Below are 20505 nucleotides of genomic sequence, written 5' to 3'. Positions count from 1 at the left end.
GGACCACCAGCGATTAAGGAAGGGGCAGGTTGTCCTGTGAGGAAAAGTTGGAGAGGTTAGGCTGGAGTTTTGAAGAATGAGAAGGGACATGATTGAAACATTTAAGATCCCGAAAGGTCTTGATGAAATGGATGTTGAAATAATCTCGAACTACGTTTTAAGGTTCTCAGAGTTTTTGGATCTCTTTCTGAAAGAGCTGTGGAAGTAGAGTTTTTGAATATTTTTAAGGGAAAGGTATTTCAACAAGGGATGAAAGGTTACTGCAGGGAAAAGGAAATGCAGAGTTAATGTTACAATCAGTTCAGCTTTATGTTATTAAATGGCCAGGTAGGCTTGAGGGACCGAGTGCTCTGCTCCTGCTCATAATTTAGCTCTTGCAATGACTTAGATGAAAGAACAGAAGCCTAGAAAATGGAAGCATTTTGCCCACTTTCTTTAGATGCAAGTCGCACATAAAAGCACCCAGCTGGGAAATAGCCCTGGACACTCCCATAAGGGTTTACCTGGCTTCAGTCATAGTGCTAGTTTCTACTACTGCAGGCAGAAATTGAAACTTCGGGCAGAAGCCTATGACTTTTGGTGTTCACTTAAAAGAAAACAGGAGCACCTCACACAAGGTCTGGGAATGAGATAGCATTATCATGTTGATGTTTAGTACACAGTATCCCCCAGACTCAGTGTCCAGTGGTCAGCATCATGGAGACTTAATCACTGGTGTTGCCTTCACAGATTGCCACCTTTTTATTTAAATAAGATTTGAGCTCTTTGCTGTGGTCACTGGTTCCTTGATCAACTTGCACCTGACTGGGGCTTGGGACCACTCACAGTGTGGGAGCCATTCAAGCCAGTTCACCCTTTGGGATGAATCAATGTTGTGCACCATGCCTCCTATCCCCCACGTTTCCTCGATTCCTTTTCTGCCTCAGTATTGTGGGTACATGGCAAGCATTCTTTAATGCTGAGTCACTTCCTAATGTTAGCAATGACAGTAGTACAGCTGCAGCTCCTGAACAGAACCCTGTAGGTCACGTCTCAGCACGTGAATTGGTGCGGAAAGCACAGCACTGCTTTTAATATTTCTTTGCCCATTTTCACAAATTATTGGGGGAGATAAATGGGCATTAGCCCCATATACAGCACGTGTGCATTGCATCAAGGGAGGTGAACTCCAATTTCCAGGCAGTGAATTTACATATCCAAATTTGCAGATAACACCCCATTAGGAGGCACTGTAAATTGTGCAGAGAAGTCTGGGAAGGTACAGATTGAAAGGGCAGAATAGTGACAGGTAGGAGCTCAGTTGGGGAGGTTCCCATCATCTTTAGCACTGCCTTCATTTACTTTAGGGAGGATACATTGGAGAGAGTACAGTGCACTCTCACCAGGATGATACAGATGCTCAGAGAGTTAATGAGGGGAAAAGGTTGTATGCATGTGGTTTGTTTTCCATTTCTGCAAGCTAAGGAAGTAGAGAGTTCAAAGCAAGGTGTTTAAAATGGAAAAAAAGGATTCATTGTGAAAGATCCAGAAAAAATGATTTCCTTGGCAAAGGAATACAGAAATTTGGGGCTCAGTTTTAAGATTAGAACTGGGATTTCAGGAGAAAAATCAGTAATCACTACACAGAAGGCAGTGGAAATCAAACCTGAGAATGAAGGATTTTTACAGAGACATATAGAAGGAATTGAGGTAGAGATCAGTCATGATGTCTTGAATGGTGGAACAGGCTCAAGAAATAGAATGGCCTCCTCTTCCTTTCCTTCCGATGAGTTCCCGTGGATAGTTAAACTGTAATGGGGGGGGAGAGAGGGGAAGGGAGGGGCATACAGAGTTGGCATTCTGATGGACAAGGGCTTCTTAGAAACATAGAAACATAGAAAAACGACAGCACAATTCAGGCCCTTCAGCCTACAAAGCTGTGCCGAACATGTCCCTACCCTAGAAATTACTAGGCTTACCCATAACCCTCTGTTTTTTCAGCTCCATGTACCTATCCAACAGTCTCTTAAAAGACCCTATCATATCCGCCTCCACCACCACTGCCAGCAGCCCATTCCACACACTCACCACTCTCTGAGTAAAAAACTTACCCCTGACATCTCCTGTATACCTACTCCCCAGCACCTTAAACGTATGTCCTCTTGTGGCCACCATTTCAGCCCTGGGGAAAATCCTCTGACTATCTACCCGATCAATACCTCTCATCATCTTATATACCTCTATCAGGTCCCCCCTCATCCTCTGTCGCTCCAAGGAGAAAAGGCCGAGTTCCCTCAATCTGCTTTCATAAGGCATGCTCTGCATTCCAGGCAGCATCCTTGCAAATCTCCTCTGCACCTTTTCTATGGCTTCCACATCCTTCCTGTAGTGAGGTGACCAGAACTGAGCACAGTACTTCAAGTGGGGTCTGACCAGGGACCTATATAGCTGCAACAATACCTCTTGGCTCCTAATTTCAGTTCCCCAATTGATGAAGGACAATACACCATATGCCTTCTTAACCACAGAGTCAACCTACGCAGCCGCTTTGAGTGTCCTATGGATTCGGACCCCAAGATCCCTCTGATCCTCCACACTGCCAAGAGTCCTACCATTAATACTATATTCTGCCATCATATTTGACCTACCAAAATGAACCACTTCGCACTTATCTGGGTTGAACTGCATCTGCCACTTCTCATCCCAACACTGCATCCTATCTATGTCCCTCTGTAACCTCTGCCAGCCCTCCAAACTATCCACAACACCCCCAACCTTTGTGTCATCTGCAAACTTACTAACCCACCCCTCCACTTCCTCATCCAGGTTGTTTATAAAAATCACAAAGAGCAAGGGTCCCAGTACAGATCCCTGAGGTACACCATTGGTCACTGACCTCCATGCAGAATATGACCCTTCAACAATGACTCTTTGCCTTCTGCAGGCCAGCCAGTTCTGGATCCACACTGCAATGTCCCCTTGGATCCCATGCCTCCTTACTTTCTCAATAAGCCTCGCATGGGGTAGCTTATCAAGTGCCTTGCTGAAATCCATATACACTGTATCTACTACTCTCCCTTCATCGATGTGTTTAGTCACATTCTCAAAAAATTCAATTAGGCTTGTAAGGCAGGACCTGCCCCTGACAAAGCCATGCTGACTATTCCTGGTCATATTATACCTCTCCAAATATTCATAAATCCTGCCTCTCAGGATCTTCTCCATTAGCTTACCAACCACTGAGGTAAGGCTCACCAGTCTATAATTCCCTGGGCTATCCCTACTCCCTTTCTTGAATAAAGGAACAACATCTGCAACCCTCCAATCTTCTGGAATGTCTCCCATCTCCATCGACGATGCAAAGATCATTGTCAGAGGCTCCACAATCTCCTCCCTCGCCTCCCACAGCAGCCAGGGGTACATCTCAAAAGTTTCAGCACCTCCTTTTTCCTAATATCCACATGCTCAAGCTTTTCAGCCTGCTGTAAGTCCTCACTACAATCACCCAGATCTTTTTCCGTTGTGAATACTGATGTAAAGTATTCATTAAGTACCTTCGCTATTTCTTCTGGATCCATACACACTTTCCCACTGCTGCACTTGATAGGCCCTATTCTTTCGCATCTTATCCTCTTGCTCTTCACATACTTGTAGAATGCCTTGGGGTTTTCCTTAATCCTGCCCACCAAGGCCTTCTCATACCCCCTTCTGGCTCTCCTAATCTCCTTCTTAAACTCCTTCCTATTAGCCTTATGCTCTTCCAGATCGCTAACACTACCTAGCTCTCTGTACCTTTTGTAAGCTTTTCTTTTCCTTTTGACTTGATTTATTATAGCCTTTGTACACCACGGTTCCTGTATCCTCTCATGACTCCCCTGTCTCATTGGAGCATGCCTATGCAGAATTCCACACAAATATCCCCTGAATAATTGCCACATTTCTTCTGTACTTTTCCCTGAGAACATCTGTTCCCAATTTAATCTTCCAATTTCCTGTCTGAGAGCCTCATAATTCCCTTTACTCCAAGTAAACGCCTTGTCTGTCTGTTCCTATCTCTCTCCAGTGCTAACGTAAAGGAGATAGAATTATGATCACTATCTCCAAAATGCTCTCCCACTGAGAGATCTGACACCTGACCAGGTTCATTTCCCAATACCAAATCAAGCACAGCCTCTCCTCTTGTAGGCCTATCTACATATGTGTCAAGAATCCTTTCTGAACACACTTAACAAACTCCACCCCATCTAAACCCCTCACTGTCTGGAGATGCCAATCGATGTTTGGGAAATTAAAATCCCCCATCACAACAACTCTGTTATTCTCACACCTTTCTAGGATCTGCTTCCCTATCTGCTCCTCAATATCCCTGTTACTATTGGGCGGCCTATAAAAAACACCCAGTAAAGTTATTGACCCCTTCCTGTTCCTAACCTCCACCCACAGAGACTCCGTAGACAGTCTCTCCACGATGTCCACCTTTTCCGCAGCCGGGACACTATCTCTGATCAACAGTGCCACCCCCCCACCTCGCTTGCCTCCCTCCCTGTCCTTTCTGAAACATCTAAAACCCGGCACTTGAAGCAACCATTCCAGTCCCTGAGCCATCCAAGTCTCAGTAATGGCCACCAAGTCATAGCTCCAAGTATTGATCCAAGCTCTAAGCTCATCCGCCTTGTTCACAACACTCCTTGTGTTAAAATAGACACATCTCAAACAATCTGAGCACGTCCCTTCTCTATCACCTGCCTATCGTACCTACTACCAGCTTTCTCTACTTGAGAGCCAAACACCTCTTCCCCAGTCTCTCCAGTATGGATCCCACCCCCCAACAATTCTAGTTTAAACTCCCCCCAGTAGCCTTAGCAAATCTCCCCGCCAGGATATTGGTCCCCCTGGGATTCAAGTGCAACCCGTCCTCTTTGAACAGATCATACCTGCCCCAAAAGAGGTCCCAGTGATCCAGAAAACTGAATCCCTGCTCCTTACTCCAATCCCTCAGCCACGCATTTAACCTCCTCCTCATTCTGTTCCTATACCCACTGTCGCTTAGCACAGGCAGTAATCCGGAAATTACTGCCTTTGAGGTCCTGCTTCTCAACTTCCTTCCTAACTCTCTATAGTCTTTTTTCAGGACCTCATTCCTTTCCCTACCTATGTCGTTGGTACCAATATGTACCACGACCTCTGGCTGTTCTCCCTCCCCCTTCAGGATATCTTGGACGCGATCCGAAACACCCTGGACCCTGGCACCTGGGAGGCAAACAACCTTCCGAGTTTCTTTCCTGCGTCCACAGAATCGCTTGTCTGCCCACCTAACTATAGAGTCCCCTATCACTAGTGCCCTCCTCACTCCTTCCCTACCCTTCTGAGCCACAGGGCCGGATTCTGTGCCAGAGACTCTGCCACTGTTGCTTCCCCCAGGTAGGCTGTTTCCCCCAACAGTACTCAAGCAGCAGTACTTATTGTCAAGGGGGTACAGCCACAGGCATACTCTCTGGTACCTGACTCTTCCCCTTCTCCTTCCTGATTGTGACCCACTTGCCTGACTCCCGTGGTCCGGGTGTGACCACCTGCCTATAACTCCTTTCTATCACCTCCTCATTCTCCCTGACCAGACGAAGGTCATCGAGCTGCATCTCCAGTTCCCTAACACGGTCCCCTAGGAGCTGCAGCACGACACACCAGATGTAGATGTAGCCTTCCCAGAGGCAGGGAGACTCCAGGAACTCCCACATCTGACACTGAGTACAGGAAACCACACTCATACCCCTTCCTTAACTCAAGTCACCTACCTTTCCTCGCCCCTTCACACCTAAGCCCTTTGAGCCAAAGCCCGATCACTCTGCTCCCTCTCACTCCGCTGCCCACTGGATATGGCGGTTTGCTTTTTAAACTGCCCGCGCCTTACCTGCTGACGTCACGTGCCTGCACAGTCCAGTCCCCACTATTCCCAATTAAAACTTATATAAAAACTTATTAAAAAAACTTATAAAACTAAACCTTATAATAAAAACCCTATAAAAAAAAGAAAAACTTATCTGTCCCGAAGTCCCGATGTCTGCCGAAGCAAAACTCACGAAACCTTTTTTTTTCTACCCGCTTTTTTAAATTGCCCGCATGACTTATGTCATGTGGAGTCTGAAGAAGGAAGCTGAGAACAGCTGGCTTTGGGTGAGTGTCCTACCTAATTATCTGACCAAGCCATGTGACATTGCCACAGACAGGATGAAACTTTTGAGAGTAGAGTGGAGCAAGAACATTGGCCTTCAGAGTTCGCCGAGAAGTCACTCTTCCATTCAGCACTTTGCAAAATATCTCAACACTCGTCACTCAGCTGACTGAGCTGATTGCAGGGACAGGCCTCCTCTCTGAACTCCATCACCTCCAATAGACTGAGCTGTTCAGATGGGGGTAAACTCCACGGGCTGGCAGTCACAGTGTGGCAGTTGGAGTTGAGATGTGTTTCTGTCCTGGGGCACTTTGATTTTGTGCAGCTCAGGCCTGCCTGCATGGTCTTTCTCCTCTTGCTAATTCAACAACTGATCACTTTATCATTCACTTTATCAATTCACATTGCAGAGTGCAGCCTCCTTCACTGATATGGAGAGCCCGACCTCGGCCTATCAGAAGACAACGCCAGTGGAAGCCGGTGAGTGGCTCTCTGAAGTTAGCCTGGGTCAATGGCCTCAGTCGAATCAAATTTAGAAAGTTGCCAGCCAATTCTAGCACCCTGGATATTGGTACGGTTGAGTTTCCTCCCCCTTTCTCTGCCCTTTAAGGGCATGTTGGCCAATAATCAGCACATGACCAACTGGAGCCAAACAGGAAATGGTGGAAAATTATGATAAACCAAGAGTAAAACTATCCTTAGTCGGCAGCACAACCGCCACCCTGGAGGTCACTGGGCACAACACCACCCCGGGGTCACAGTTCTCATCCCCGTGCAGGGAATCACTGGTCACAACCCTACCCCAAGTCATGGTCCCCATCCCCGTCCCTGGAGTCACTGGTCACAACCCCACCTATGGATCACCAGTAACATCCCAACCCTGGGGATTATCTTCACAATTCCATCTGACAGAGGGTTGGACAGTGTCATACCCCTCTCCCGAAGGAACATCGGTCACAACCCTGCCCAGGGAGCTGGGGCTTTGGTAACAGCCCTGCCTTGAGGAGGTGTAAGGTGAACAAGGTTTACAGCCCTGCCCCTTGCAGCTGAATACCATTATTCATCAGCTGAAGCTGCAGTGAATGGTTTTTACCTTCACTTCCTTCCATGCTCACTGAGGCCAGGGTGATGTGTTAAGTTATAATACATGAGAAGGCTGTGACCTTCAACATGTTAACTAGCCTGTTTTGCTTATCTCATGCACCACTATCGAGCACAGTTTGTCCTGGAGTTCCCTGGGCCAAAATTCCCTTATCTACCGTCTCTTGGAGTTCCTCACTGGCTTCCTTCTTCCTCCCACTATATCACTATATCCATCTCTTCATTTCTCTCAGATTAAAAAAAAATCTTTCCTTCACTCTCCTGATTATTTGTTTCACTTCATTTTTCTCATTCTTTGTGCGGGTGACAGCTGTGTGAATTTCACACTCTTTTCCTTATTCTTTTGCTGTTTTGCTCTGTCCATTTTTCTCACCCTCTCTCTCCTTTCTCCCATTCTATTCCTCATCAACTCTCCCTTCTCTCTTTTTCTCTCTTTATTTTTAAACCTCCTCTCTCCCTTTCTCCTTCTCTTCCGCTCATTCTCTATCTTGCTCCCTCTCTCTCTCCATCTTGCTTTTCCTCACTCTGTCCCACTCATTTCCTCAATCTTTCCTTCTCTCTCTATCTTGCTCCCTCAATCTCCCTTTTTCCTCACTCTCTCACTCCTTCTCTACCTCCCCTCTCCCTCACACCCTCCTTTCCTTTCTCCCTCTATCTTCCTTTACCTCACTCACTTGTCTTGCTACCTCTCTTGTTCTTTCCCCCTCCCTCACTCTCTCGCTCCCTCTCCCCCTCACTCTCTGTCACACTCTGCCCACCACCCCCTCCTTCACTCTCTCCCCCTCACTCACTGCCGTTTGTCTGTAGCTGGCAGCAGCGCAAGGAACCTGAAGTCGAAGTTTGAGAACATGGCTAAAGCCAGTGATGAGGACAACAGGAAGAGAGCAGAGGAGGAGCGTGCTCGGAGACAGGCCCGAGAGAAACTAGAGCGGGAGGAAGCACGCAGGAAGCAGCAGGTGAGCTGGGGAGGGGAAAGAGGGTGATTAAAGCAGTTGTTGGCCAGCTGAGAACGTTGAACCACTCAGGCCAATTTACGGTCAACAGGGTCGCTCTGTGCTGGTGTTGTACCATGCAAGAGAACAGTTTTGATGAAAGGTTACTTCACAGAAAGAATATAGGGCAGTACAGTGGTACAGCTAGTAGATCCGCTGCCTCACAGCACCAGAGGCCTGGGTTCAATCCTGACCTTAGGTGTTGCCTGTGTAGAATTTGCACATTCTCCCAATGACTACATAGGTTTCTCCTGGGTCCTCTGATTTCCTCCCACACGCCAACAACATGCAGGTCAGTAGGTTAATCGGCCACTGTAAATTGTGAAATGAAAAGGTGGAATCAGGGGGTGTTAGTGGGAATGTACTACCTGGTCTGCTGGATATTTCAGGGTTTTTTTCAGCATCCACATTACAGTAAAACTCTGGACTGGCAGATATTCTGGACAATTGAATATTATTTCTATGAATATCCTAACGCACTTTTAATTCATTTTTTTAGATGTTACAAATTATTATACTAGCAACCCAGATTAAATCCTGACTTCCACTGCTGCTTACATGGAGTTTGCATATTTTACCTGTAACTGTGTGGATTTGCTCTAGTGAACAAACAAGAAAGTAGGAGCAGGACGAGGCCGCCTGGCCATTCAAGACTACCCCGCTATTCAATGTGATAGTGGCTGATCTGCCCCAGTCCTCAAGTCTTCTTTTGTACCAGTTCCCTATAGGCCTCAATTCCCCTCTTTTCCAAAAGTTTATCTACCTTCTCCCTGAACAGCTCCAATGATCTGGCCCCTATAACTCTCTGTGGCAGAGAATTCCAGAAATTCTCTGAGAGAAGGAAGTTCCATACAGCACAGTTTTAAATGATCACATCGCCCTTCCCCCCCTTCTCCCCCATCAATTTGTAATCCGAGTTTCTCCCACATTCCCAAAGATGTGTGGATTGGTAGGTTAATTGGCTACTGCAATTCGTCCCTAGTGTGTGGATGAGTGGTGGAACTTGGGGGGCGGGGGGAATTGATGGGATGGAGAATAAAATGGAATTGCTCTTGGATGTTTGTAAATGGATGCGTTATGGTTGCCACAAACCTCTTGGGCTGAAGTGCCTGTTTCCATGTTGTATGACTCTCTGAGTATACTTGCAATGCCCATACCCACGTTCCTTCTTGTATTGCTATTTCAGTGCAATCTCTTGTCAGAACCACACCTGCAACCATGGGGCACTTTCTCAGTACTGTTCGTCCGATAGTTGAATGCAGCACTCCTTCAGTAGTACCCATCCAACTATGTAAGCACTTCCTTGATACCACCCCTCCAACCATGTGACACTCACTCAGCAATTACCCTCCATTGTATGGCAGTGCACCAGAGTATGAATGAATTAAGAGGTCATATTTCTGGAAGAGATCTGAACTCACTGGCTTTCAATGGTGACTTGTGCACTTTGTTTCTCTTCATTGTTAACTCCAAGATCAGTTCTAACTAGCTCTGTGATTCCCCAGTATGGAGAACTTTGAACCAGTAGCCAGATGTTGTGTCAGTCAGTTTATTCAGTGAGAGCCTCAGCAGAGTAAGGTCAGAACAAGGAAGTCTGGTGGAAATGCTACAGGCACAGGTCAGGCCATAGCTGGAGTGCAGAGCGCAGATGTAGTCACCATGTTACCAGAAGGAATTAATAACATGAGAGAGTATGCAGAGGAAATTAATTAGGCTTTTGTCTTGGCTGAAGATTGAATTAGAGAGATTGTCTGGACTGTGATTGTTTTTATTTGGAGCAAACAAGGCTGAAGGGAGATTTAATCAATATGTATAAAATTATTAAAGGCTTTCACTGAGTGAACAGCAAAGCCTCTGTCAAATGCCATTGACAGGGAGGACAAGAACTGGTAAGCCTAGATTTGAGATAATTACTGCAAGGTTTTGAGGGCATTTAATTTTTTTGTTTTCACCCAAGCTGTGGTGGGGGCTGGAAACACTGCCTGAACGCATGTGGAGCAGAAACCCTCAACCATTAAAAATGTATCTGAATGAGCTCTCAAAAAACTGGGACCCAACAAGGCAATGGATAGAGAACTGGCAATTGGTATTAGGCTTTTATTTAATCTGCATGTACCTAATGGGCTCAATAGCTCCCTCTTTGCTGTAATTTACTGTAGTTCTATATGCTGATTCCCAGTTCAATCCCTCAGCTGTGCCATGCTGGCCATTCACAGACATTGGAGGACTGTAGAGGACCTCAATGCTGCCAATTATAGGGTTGGGGAGAGCCAGCCACAGGTTGCACCTGATAGGTTTTCACTATCTTCCTGTACGCAGTCATGAGGGGCCTCTGCAAAGGAACAGCCTGCTCACAGTCTGTGTCTGGGTTATTGATGCTGAGATGAGGTAAAGCAGGATATTCAGGCTGTTAAAGCAGATACGCACTCCATTAAGAGCTGGGTACTCTGGGAGTGGTGGAGGTTGTTGAGGGAGTATGAGGAAGAATACATTCTTCCTCATACTCCCTCAACAAGAGATGACAAGTAATGAATTGACGTCAAGTGTGAGGGATCTGGGAGGAGGAAGGATACAAAGAATGAAGCTATGAGCTCAGGAGGAATTAAGAAATATACAACTAACAAAGTATAAATGAACTAGTGAGGGATAATGAATGAAGACAAGCTTGGCATAAACTGTCAGCATATAATGTTGGAACTGACTGCTTGCCCAGTGCAATCAGGTTCATGTTGACCTGTGATTTTTGACCTTCACCCACAGGAACAGGTGGAGCAAGAGATTCCAGAACCTGAGTGTGCGAAACAAATTGCACCAGTTCCTCGGAGGCGGGGTCAGAAACCAGTGGAAGAGCCAGAACCAGAGCCAGAGCCAGAGCCAGAGCCAGAGCCAGAGCCAGAGGAAGCCCAAGTCTATGATAATCCTGATTCTTATCATGAGGTAATGAACTCCAAGTGTCAGCTCATGAAGGACTGAACAATTCACTGGAGGGATTCCGGTGTCTTCTTCTTCAAATAATGCTTTGTCAGGAGATAGTTTTGTATATCCTACATGAAACTTGCAATCACTGCAGAAATTCAACTCAAAGCAGCAGTAAATTATCACAGAATAGCACAAAATGGAGAAATACACTCACCCTACAGTGTGCGTTTAACCCATTCAGTTCCAGATAGGAGAGTTTAGGGCAAATTTTATGCATAACATTTATTTTGCCTGCTCAGGGACATTGTACATGGAATTTTATTCTGTGTTTAATGCTTCTCTAACCTTCTTGGGAGTGCTTGATGCGAGTTTTATTATATATCTAATCTCTGTTGCTCAATTCTGAAAGTAGTGTTGGAATAGTGTGGAGGGAGACCTATTCTGTACTTAACCTGTACAGGGAGCTTTACTCAGTCTCTAACCCAAGGATTACATCATCTTGGAATTCCTGCCTAAAATGGGAAAGTGATAATTTCTTCTGTGCACAGCTTAGTCCTCTTAGTATAGAGTAGCTATTCTTTCTGAGTGGGAGTGGGGCTTATCATAGCTGGTACTTACGTAACCTTGGCAGGAATCCAGAAATGTATTATTCAGCGGACGTCACTAATTCCCGCAGGTTCTTGCCCACTGAAGAGCCAGTTGTAGCCCTTACCAGCAGTATCTCTGAGATCAACTGACTGCAATGTTTAATTCTCCTGCCTGCGTTCTGCCTTTTTGCATTACAGGACCTGAATGCGGATGTCTATGAAAATATTTCTGAATGTGCTCACCAGCCAGTACCCAACGAGGATTTGGAAGATGTGGGAGACTATGAGAAGTTGTTACCGGTCCCTGGAATGAAAACAGAAACACCCAATTCTGGTGAAATGGCCCCTTCAGATAAATGGGGCCTATTTATTTTGAGTGATAATGTGCTGCTTAGTTGTGCTATATTGGGCTTAAAAGTGGCTTGGTTGCTGATGGACACTGGGAATACAGAATAAGATCATTCAGTTCTATAGATTATAATAGTTCCTGTGCTACTGGTTCAGGTGAGAGATGGGGGTGGCATGGGATAGTTTTGGAGGGCAGCAAATTTCAAGTGGCAGTGGTTCAGTAGTGAAGGTGTGGATAAATATCGTGTGAAATGCTTGTGTTTCAGATGGTTTTACTGCAGAATCTTCTGTCAGTTGGTTAAATGGCTGAGTAAGATGGATGGACCACAGAAGATTAAATAAGTGAGAAATGGAGTAAATGATGTTGGGGGAAAATGCGGAGATGGGATTAAGGGAGAAGGATGGGGATGAGGATTATTGAGGGCTATCAGGGAGAAGGTGAGGATGGGAACATGGAGAGAAGATGTGGTTGTGAATTTGGGGAGTGGGTATAGATTGAAATCCAGGGCAAAGTTGGGTTGGTGGAAATGGGGAAAAGGTAGGAAGGAAGGTAGTTTGATTAGGTGGTGGATATGAGAGGTCAAAATGGACAAAAAGAGTCCTTAAAATCTAGGCTATTCCTAAAAACCTTTGCTTTACAATTTGTTCACAGGTGCTGAGAGTGTTTACGACATTGCCAGTGCTGGTGTGACTGCAGTAGCTTTGTATGATTATCAAGGAGGTAGGTCAGTGATGAAAAATAAATGGAGCTGTTAGACAACATATTTGAATATTTCCCTTCTCTCAGGATTCCTCTATCCATTCCCTGACAGAGAGTGGGAGCGGTAAGCTGTTCCCTCTGGACTGATAATTGCCAGTTGACAGCTGGCTATTTGCAGAAGAACATTGAATCAGCTCCCTCCAACCTGTTCTGCCAATTTGTTATCTTTCACAACTCCATGTCCCTCCCTGTTCTCCACCTTGCTCAATTCAAAAATCTAACAGTCCTAAATTGTGTACATTTCATTTGATCCCCAGAATCCAAAGCTTTGTGGGGGAGAATATTGCAGATTCCCATTTTTATGTAGAAATAAATTTGCTTCCTGACTTCACTTTTAAAAGGGTAAAATCTAATGACAAGATTATGCCAATCATTGTAGAATGGCTTCTTTCAGTCCTGCTACCACTCCATGGCTGTGTGAGTAAAACTCTGAGGTTAATGGGATCTGAGTGTCCTAGTGCATGATTTGTAAAAGGCTAGAATTCAGTAACTGCAAGTAATTAGGAAAGCTAATAATATGTTATTGTTTATTGCTGGAGGGTTAAATACAAAAGTAGGAAGGTCCTGCTTCAGTTAAATACCACACTGATGAGACCACCTCTGGAGTACTGTGTGCAGAGTTGCTCTCCTTATTTAAGGAAGAATGTTAATGCATTGGAAGCATTTTAGGTTTAGATTTACTAAACTAATAAATGGAATGGGTGGGTTGTGTTTTGAACTGGGGTTGTATCCCCAGGACAGACTGGGCTTGTATCCACTGGAGTTTAGAATAAGAGGAGACTTGATTGAAATACGTAAGATCCTGAGGACAAAGTGGATTTGGGGAGGATGCTTCATCTTGTGAGAGAATCTAGAACTAAGGGTCATTGTTTAAAAATAAGTAGTCATCCATTTAAGACAGAAATGAGGCACATTTTTTTCCCTCAGACTTTAATGAGTTTGGAACTCTTTCTCAAAAGGCAGTGGAAGCAGAGTCTTTGAATAACTTTAAGGCAGAGGTGGACAGATTATTGATCAGCAAGAGGGTGAAAGGTTATCATACATATACAGCCCCTCCAGCCTGCTCTGCCATTTTATATCATTACTGATCTGATGGCAAGCTGGGTCCAAATGATAGTATGGGCTTCATGGGCTAAAAAACCCACCTGCATTCCAGTGAATTCATTTATGATTTCAAGCACCTCAAATTCTATTAACTTTCAGTGTTCTAAACGAAGGGAATAGAAGGCAAGTTTTGTTCAACTAAAAAATTATTTCTTCACATTTGTAATGCAGTCCTTTTGCAAAGCCAAGATTTCATTAGCCTTCTGATTAGTTTTATACCTGTCCACTAGATTTTAGTGATTTGAATGCATGGATACCTAAATCTCTCTGTTTCTTCTCAATTTTAGTATGTGGGAAAATATTACAGTTCATAATTTTTTGGATGCAAAGTATAGCATCACAATCTCAATTAAATTTAGAGAAACAAAGGACTGCAGATGCTGGAATGAAGAAGGGTCATGACCCAAAACATTGATTGCCTGCTTTTCTCCACGGATGCTGCCCGGCCTGCTGAGTTCCTCCAGCATCATAGTGTTTTTCGTCTCAATTAAATTTACCTTAGTGTTTCCTGTCAGTTAATATGCCTATGGCTCCTTGTGACATTTAACTTGCAGTTGCATAACTTACGATGCCTCCTGACTTAACTATACAACTCACTTTCTCATCAATCAGTCCATGATAAATATGGTGAAAGGTTGAGTCTCTGACACAGATTCTTCTGAGCATCACTTGACTGAGCATTTGAATGCAGCATTTCACCCCTGCACAATTGTTCATCCACAACATAGTTCCTGTTTCTCCATTACACTCCCAGTCAGCATTCTTCCTCTTAAGCAGTTCCTCAGATTTGAGGATGACTAACTTCCACCCAGTTTTGTAGGTTCTGAGGACAACGTGGGAACCACAGACTCTTTCACAGTTGGAACAGGAGGTGGCTGATGGGATAGGCAGGTAGTTTGTCAGGTGGTACGGTCCTTCTGCCAATCATGCAGAGCTTCTGTCTGCTCCTGTTGCATGGCCTTGAGGTTCTCCATACCATCCCGATTGCTTTTTCTCCACTTTGAGCAGTAATGGGCCTGAGGTTCCCAGGAGTCAATGGCGATGTTGCACTTCTTTAAAGAAGGTTTGAACGAAATCCTTGAATCTTTTTCACTATCTACCTGGTAATCTCTCCTCCGTCTGTTTCTGGAGTCTGGTGTCAGGCATGGAAGTGGCATGGCAAACCCAACAGAGGCAACTGAAAGTTAGCCATCATAATTACCAGTTGTTACACATCTAGTCCCATTAAAGTGCTCCCTGGTTGACTCTGCTATTGGGAACCCTTTCAGAAGTGGACATCTTCAGAAGCTGGTAGTATTCTCACCTCTAACTATGAAAATCATGAGTAATGCCCATTCTGTTGTAGTACAGATGGAATTCAGTTCTGGCTGTTCTTCAGGCCAGATGTTAAACTAAGGCTCCATCAGCTGTTAGGTGGAAAAATAGAGAAAAGGAAATACTTGAATTTATATAGCAGCATTTAAAATAGCAGCACATCCCATTGTGCTTAATAGTTAGTGAGGTAGTTTTGTAGTGTAGTCACCATGCTCTTAGTTATGGCATTGATTAGACACAGGAGAGGTATTTTGTTCAATATTTATCCCTGACCAAAATCACCAAAATATCTGGACATTATGTTGCTGTTTCTGAGACCTTATCATATGTGTTTCCTGTATTGCAACAGGGTCTACATTTTGAAAGTGCTACATTGGTTTGGAGATTCTTTGTAATGTGCTGAGGTAGCACATTAAAATATAAAATTTTAAAACAATCAAAATAAAATCATTACCCAAATCACAAACAGTTGGTGCTCAGAGCTCCACTAATCCCCCCACCCTAACTCTAACCCTAACTTGCCAGCTAATTAACAACCTAACCTAAAAAAAAAGATTGTAGCTTTTGGCAGCTTTCATCTTTGATATTGACCACTAACTCTCTTTTAATATTTCAGAAGGTGACGATGAAATCTCCTTTGATCCAGATGACGTCATCACAAACATTGAGATGATTGACGAGGGCTGGTGGCGGGGTCAATGCCATGGGAAATTTGGCCTCTTCCCAGCCAATTATGTGCAACTGTCAGAGTGAACATTGGCCAGCTTGATAGGATCCAGAGGTCGACCATTTCTTTCCCTCCACAGATGCTGCTTGACCCACTGAGTTCCCCCAGCAGTGTGTATTTTGCTCCAGATTCTAGCATCTTCAGTCTCTTGTGTCTCCGATAAGAATTTTGGTTGCTCACTCTCCATGGACACCAAACTTCTGGTGTCTGAAGTTGAACCATTTCATGACTATTTTGTACCTGCCAAGCATATTTCCTTTCCTCCCACTGAAACCTGAATCCTTCGGTTTCCTTAGCTGAAGCAGTTGCCACACTAACAAGGCAATCATCGCAGTGGAAGTGGCCATTCAGCCCAATGCTCTATACCAGGAATGACCTGTTAACCAGTGTTGCCTAGTCTAATCCCATTTCCTCAGATTTTTTTGTTCATTTTCCTCCTTTGCAAACTATAATCAGGTCGCTGGTCCTGCTAGGGGAGTTATGCCCTCACATTCTTTTATTTATTGTAGAATAATGGACTCCTATTTGGCTCACTCACCACTCTCTAAGTTGATGGATGTTGAAGTGCATGTACCTGGCCATCTTGTGTCCTTTACTATGCAGCCTGCTCCCTCCCATGGTTATCTTTCTCCCATATGTTTCCCATTCAAATGCCTGCAGTAATCTGGAGGATAAACCAAATGGCAAATTAATGTTGCATCTGCCCCCACCTTTGTGAACCCATCATCTCTGAACCTCCATGGCGTCAACTGGCCACACTCAACTTGGGCGTGTCTCAGCCACTATGGAGTTGGACTGTGACAGTGAGCCTCAGATCTTCAACCGGGGAACATTTGTGACAATAACAACTGCCCTAGTGGACAGATACAATCTTCATCTCGTGTCAATGAATTATGCTATCTAACTAAACTCACTGGGAACCTTTGCACTTTGCTGTCATAATCAACTTTGTAAGCTAAACTCAGCTGTCAGCTTCAAAGCCTATATTATTCCAATTTTAAAAAAGTCCATGTTTTCAAGTCTTGCTTCATATTTGTTTCTTTTCATTCCAGACAACACCCTAATGATTCAAATGTCTCAATATCATCAAAAAAAATTGATACTGAACTTTGGAAGAGAATTCCTGAGTTTAGATGAACAGTGGTGTAATTAAATTGAGGGTGCTTAAGAATTCAGAACTGGAGGAGTTCAGATAATTTGGGGGGGCTGGTGGGTTCCTGGTGAGCATTTAAAAGGGTGAGAATTCTAGACCAATTGCAATTTTCTTCCTCAGCCAATCCAGACTACCTTATGGCCTCGACTCACCTATATAACAAGGAAAAAAGTAATGTTCTACATTTTGACAGAAGGAATAAAAAAGCAGAATTTTGTTTTAAATCATGAGAAACTGGTTAATGTTTGAGTGCAGAGAGATCTGGCTATGCAGGTTCAGGAGATGCAGAAAGTAAACATGCAGATACAGCAAGCAATTAAGAAGGCAAATTATCTGTTGGCTTCAATTGCAAGAGGGTTGGAGTACAAAATTCAGGAAGTCTTGAAGAGATTGTACAAAGTTTTGGTGAAACTGCATTTGGAACACCACACAGTTTTGGTCTTCATACCTGAGGAAGGATATACTGACCTTGCAAAAGAGAAAAATCCAAATTTCATTCTATCCAGAAAACCAGTGTCTCATTCCTGGAATTATTTTAGTAAATCTTCGACACTGTCTTTAAAGGTTTACATCTCTCCTAACATGTGGCACCCAGAATATACACAATATTTCAATTCCGGCTGAACTAGTTAGTATGTTACAAAGATTTGTCATGACTTCCTTCCTCTTGTACTCTGTACCTAAATGCATTTTTTGCTACTTTCTCAACCTGCTTTTTCATATTGAATGAACCATGCACATATGTCCCCTTTTCTATTTCTTTTACTCCTTTTAGACTCATACCCTCTGTTTTATGTTTTCTCATTTCTTCCTACCAAAATGTAACAGTTCACATTTCTCTGCATTAAATTTTATTTGCCATCTATTCCACTAGCCTGTCCATATCTTCTGGTAGTCTATTCCTGTCCTCCTCATATTCACTGTGCCTCCAAGTTTTGTATCATCTGTAAATTTTTAAATTGCCCCCTGTGCACACAAATCAAAGTCAACAATATATATTATGGAAAGCAGTCGTCCCAATCCCTTGTGATCTCCCGCTAGTATCTTTTTTTTAAACCTGGAACTTTGCTTTGGTTGCCCATTACGTGCTGCTAGGTTGTATGGAGCTTTGTCTCACCCTTGCAGTATTCACTTAAATGGCTAAAACAACTGAGGTGAGGACGTGGCTAAAGCTCTGCTGGGCTTGTGCTGAAGTATATGTCTGTTGCTGCTGAACACTCAAGCAAGATCAAAGACACAGTGGTTGAAAGTGTGCATGTAATCCATTATTAATAAGTACTGCACCCAACTAGAAGCTTTGAACGTCAGCAGCAAAGCCCTGCATGGTCAACTTTAGTACAGCATTCTAATATTTAACTCAGTCATTAAACTATTTTTGACAATTCGCATCTCTATCTGGAATCAGCAAATAAAATAACCATTGACAATTAAAGGATCAAAACTGGCCCACTCACTTTCAAAAGTTACTTCACCATACATACCAACTGGAGTACCTTATGCAGTTTATTCACTCTGTCCATGATTTCTCAAGAAAAGAATAAGTAGACCTTAAATAAATGTAGCCATCATTATTTTTAAACCCCTCAAGCCTAGAAATAGTAATTCATCCTTTTTATCTATTAAACAGATGCTGATGTAGGCCAATCAGGTAACTGGCAACCATAAGGAGATTGAAAAAAAATGGTTAAAAAAATAAAAAATAAAAAAATAACTCTGTTAAAAAATTTTCTATTATTTCTCTGCTTGGTTCTTCACTTCCAATATCATTAAATAAACTAACAGATAATTTAGTAGTTAAACATGCTTTGAGGATTTGGTTACAATTTAGAAAATATTTTGGTTTATTGACTTTTTCTTTGTCCAGTCCCATTTTCTCTAATTTTTTTTAAGCCTTCTATGACTGATGTCGTTTTTAAAGAGTGGGACAAATTAGGTATTACTTGTTTTCAAGATCTGTTTGTTGGAGGAAATCTTTCTTTGTTTGAACAATTGTCTACCAAGTATAATTTACCAAAAACTTATTTTTTAGATATTTACAAATTTGAGATTTTCTTCAATCTCAATTACATTCTTTTCCTTTGAGTCCTGATAAAAATTTATTAGATGTAATTTTTAAGTTGGAACCCTTTCAGGATGGCTCAATATCTAATATTTATGACAGATTAATAGGAATGAGTAAGGTGCCACTAGATAAAATTAAAAACGCTTGGGAATAAGATTTGCAGATGTTAATTCCGGGGAAACTTGGAATGAAATTTTCAAGTTGGTTAATACTTCATCATTATGTGCCCGTCATTATATCCTTCAATTTAAAGTGGTCCATAGAGCTCACTTGTCTAAAGATAAACTATCCCGTTTTTATTCTGATATATCTCCTTACTGTGACAAATGTAATAACGGAGTGGCTCCCTTAATTCACATGTGCTGGACATGTCAGAGTCTGAAAAAATATTGGACAGAGGTCTTTCATACTTTTTCTGTACTTTTCAAAATAAATTTTAAACTTAATCCTTTGCACTATTTGGGATCGTTGGAGAAAAAGATATAACTTTGAAGGCTTCTGACTTACATATTCTGGCTTTTACTTCTCTTATAGCCAGGAGGGCTGTGTTGCTTAAATGGTAGGAAGTTACTCCGCCTACTCATGCTCAATGGTTACAGGATGTTATGTCATACTTGAATCTAGAGAAGATTCGCTGTTCAGTTTTTGAATTTATCTTAGACTTTCAAACCTTGTTGGGACCCTTTTTTGAATTATTTTCAAAATCTCTGATTTGGTGACTGAAACGCAGATATTGGCTGACACGGTTACGTTTTTAAGGGTTTTTCCTTGTTTTTTCCATCAAACAGCTTCAGTTTTTGGTAGTGGGAGTAGATTTTTTAATATAATAAAATATTTCATTTTTTTCCTTTATTAACTAACTATTATATATGATTATTAATTTAGAGTATTGTGATCTTAAGTATGATTTAACACAACATATTCAGTATTTTTATTCTCTTTTGATGCATGTACTCTATTTGTTCATGGACTTAATAAAAATATTGTAAAAAGCAAAAAAAAAGGTGGTTTTTTCCCAATAAATATGTGTTAAAACTTAACGTGCAGTTCCCAATGACAGCTACACAAAGAAATTGTACATGGAGTCTGATTTCTGTGCTGAACTCTGGAAAGGTTGTCAGATCTTAAAGGACCTCTCTCCATGATGTATAATCAGAAAATACTGGAAACACTCAGCAGGTCAGGCAGCATCTGTGGAAAGAGAAGCAGAGTTAATGTTTCAGGTTAAAGACCCTTCAGCCTAGGGCATAAATAATCTGTGTTTAAAAAACATATACACATTGATCCCAT

At 42.9% G+C, this 20505-nt stretch overlaps 1 protein-coding gene across 2 annotated transcripts in view; it reads left to right on the top strand.

Moving 5' to 3' along the window:
* Positions 1–20207, top strand: part of hcls1 (hematopoietic cell-specific Lyn substrate 1) — a 47296-nt gene extending 27089 nt beyond the window's left edge. For both annotated transcript variants that reach the window (XM_052033994.1, XM_052033995.1), the window contains exons 11-16: positions 6559–6628; positions 8057–8205; positions 11002–11178; positions 11946–12081; positions 12748–12816; positions 15890–20207. In XM_052033994.1, the coding sequence (XP_051889954.1) occupies positions 6559–6628; positions 8057–8205; positions 11002–11178; positions 11946–12081; positions 12748–12816; positions 15890–16026 (738 nt within the window). In that variant the 3' untranslated portion in view covers positions 16027–20207. The remainder of the gene's footprint in view (positions 1–6558; positions 6629–8056; positions 8206–11001; positions 11179–11945; positions 12082–12747; positions 12817–15889) is intronic.
* Positions 20208–20505: the final 298 nt, after the last annotated feature.

Source organism: Pristis pectinata, chromosome 19, assembly GCF_009764475.1.
Source record: "Pristis pectinata isolate sPriPec2 chromosome 19, sPriPec2.1.pri, whole genome shotgun sequence".
In the NCBI taxonomy this organism is placed as follows: Eukaryota; Metazoa; Chordata; class Chondrichthyes; order Rhinopristiformes; family Pristidae; genus Pristis; species Pristis pectinata.
The sequence above is the reverse complement of the archived record's forward strand: the minus strand, read 5'-3'. Positions and strand labels throughout refer to the sequence as shown.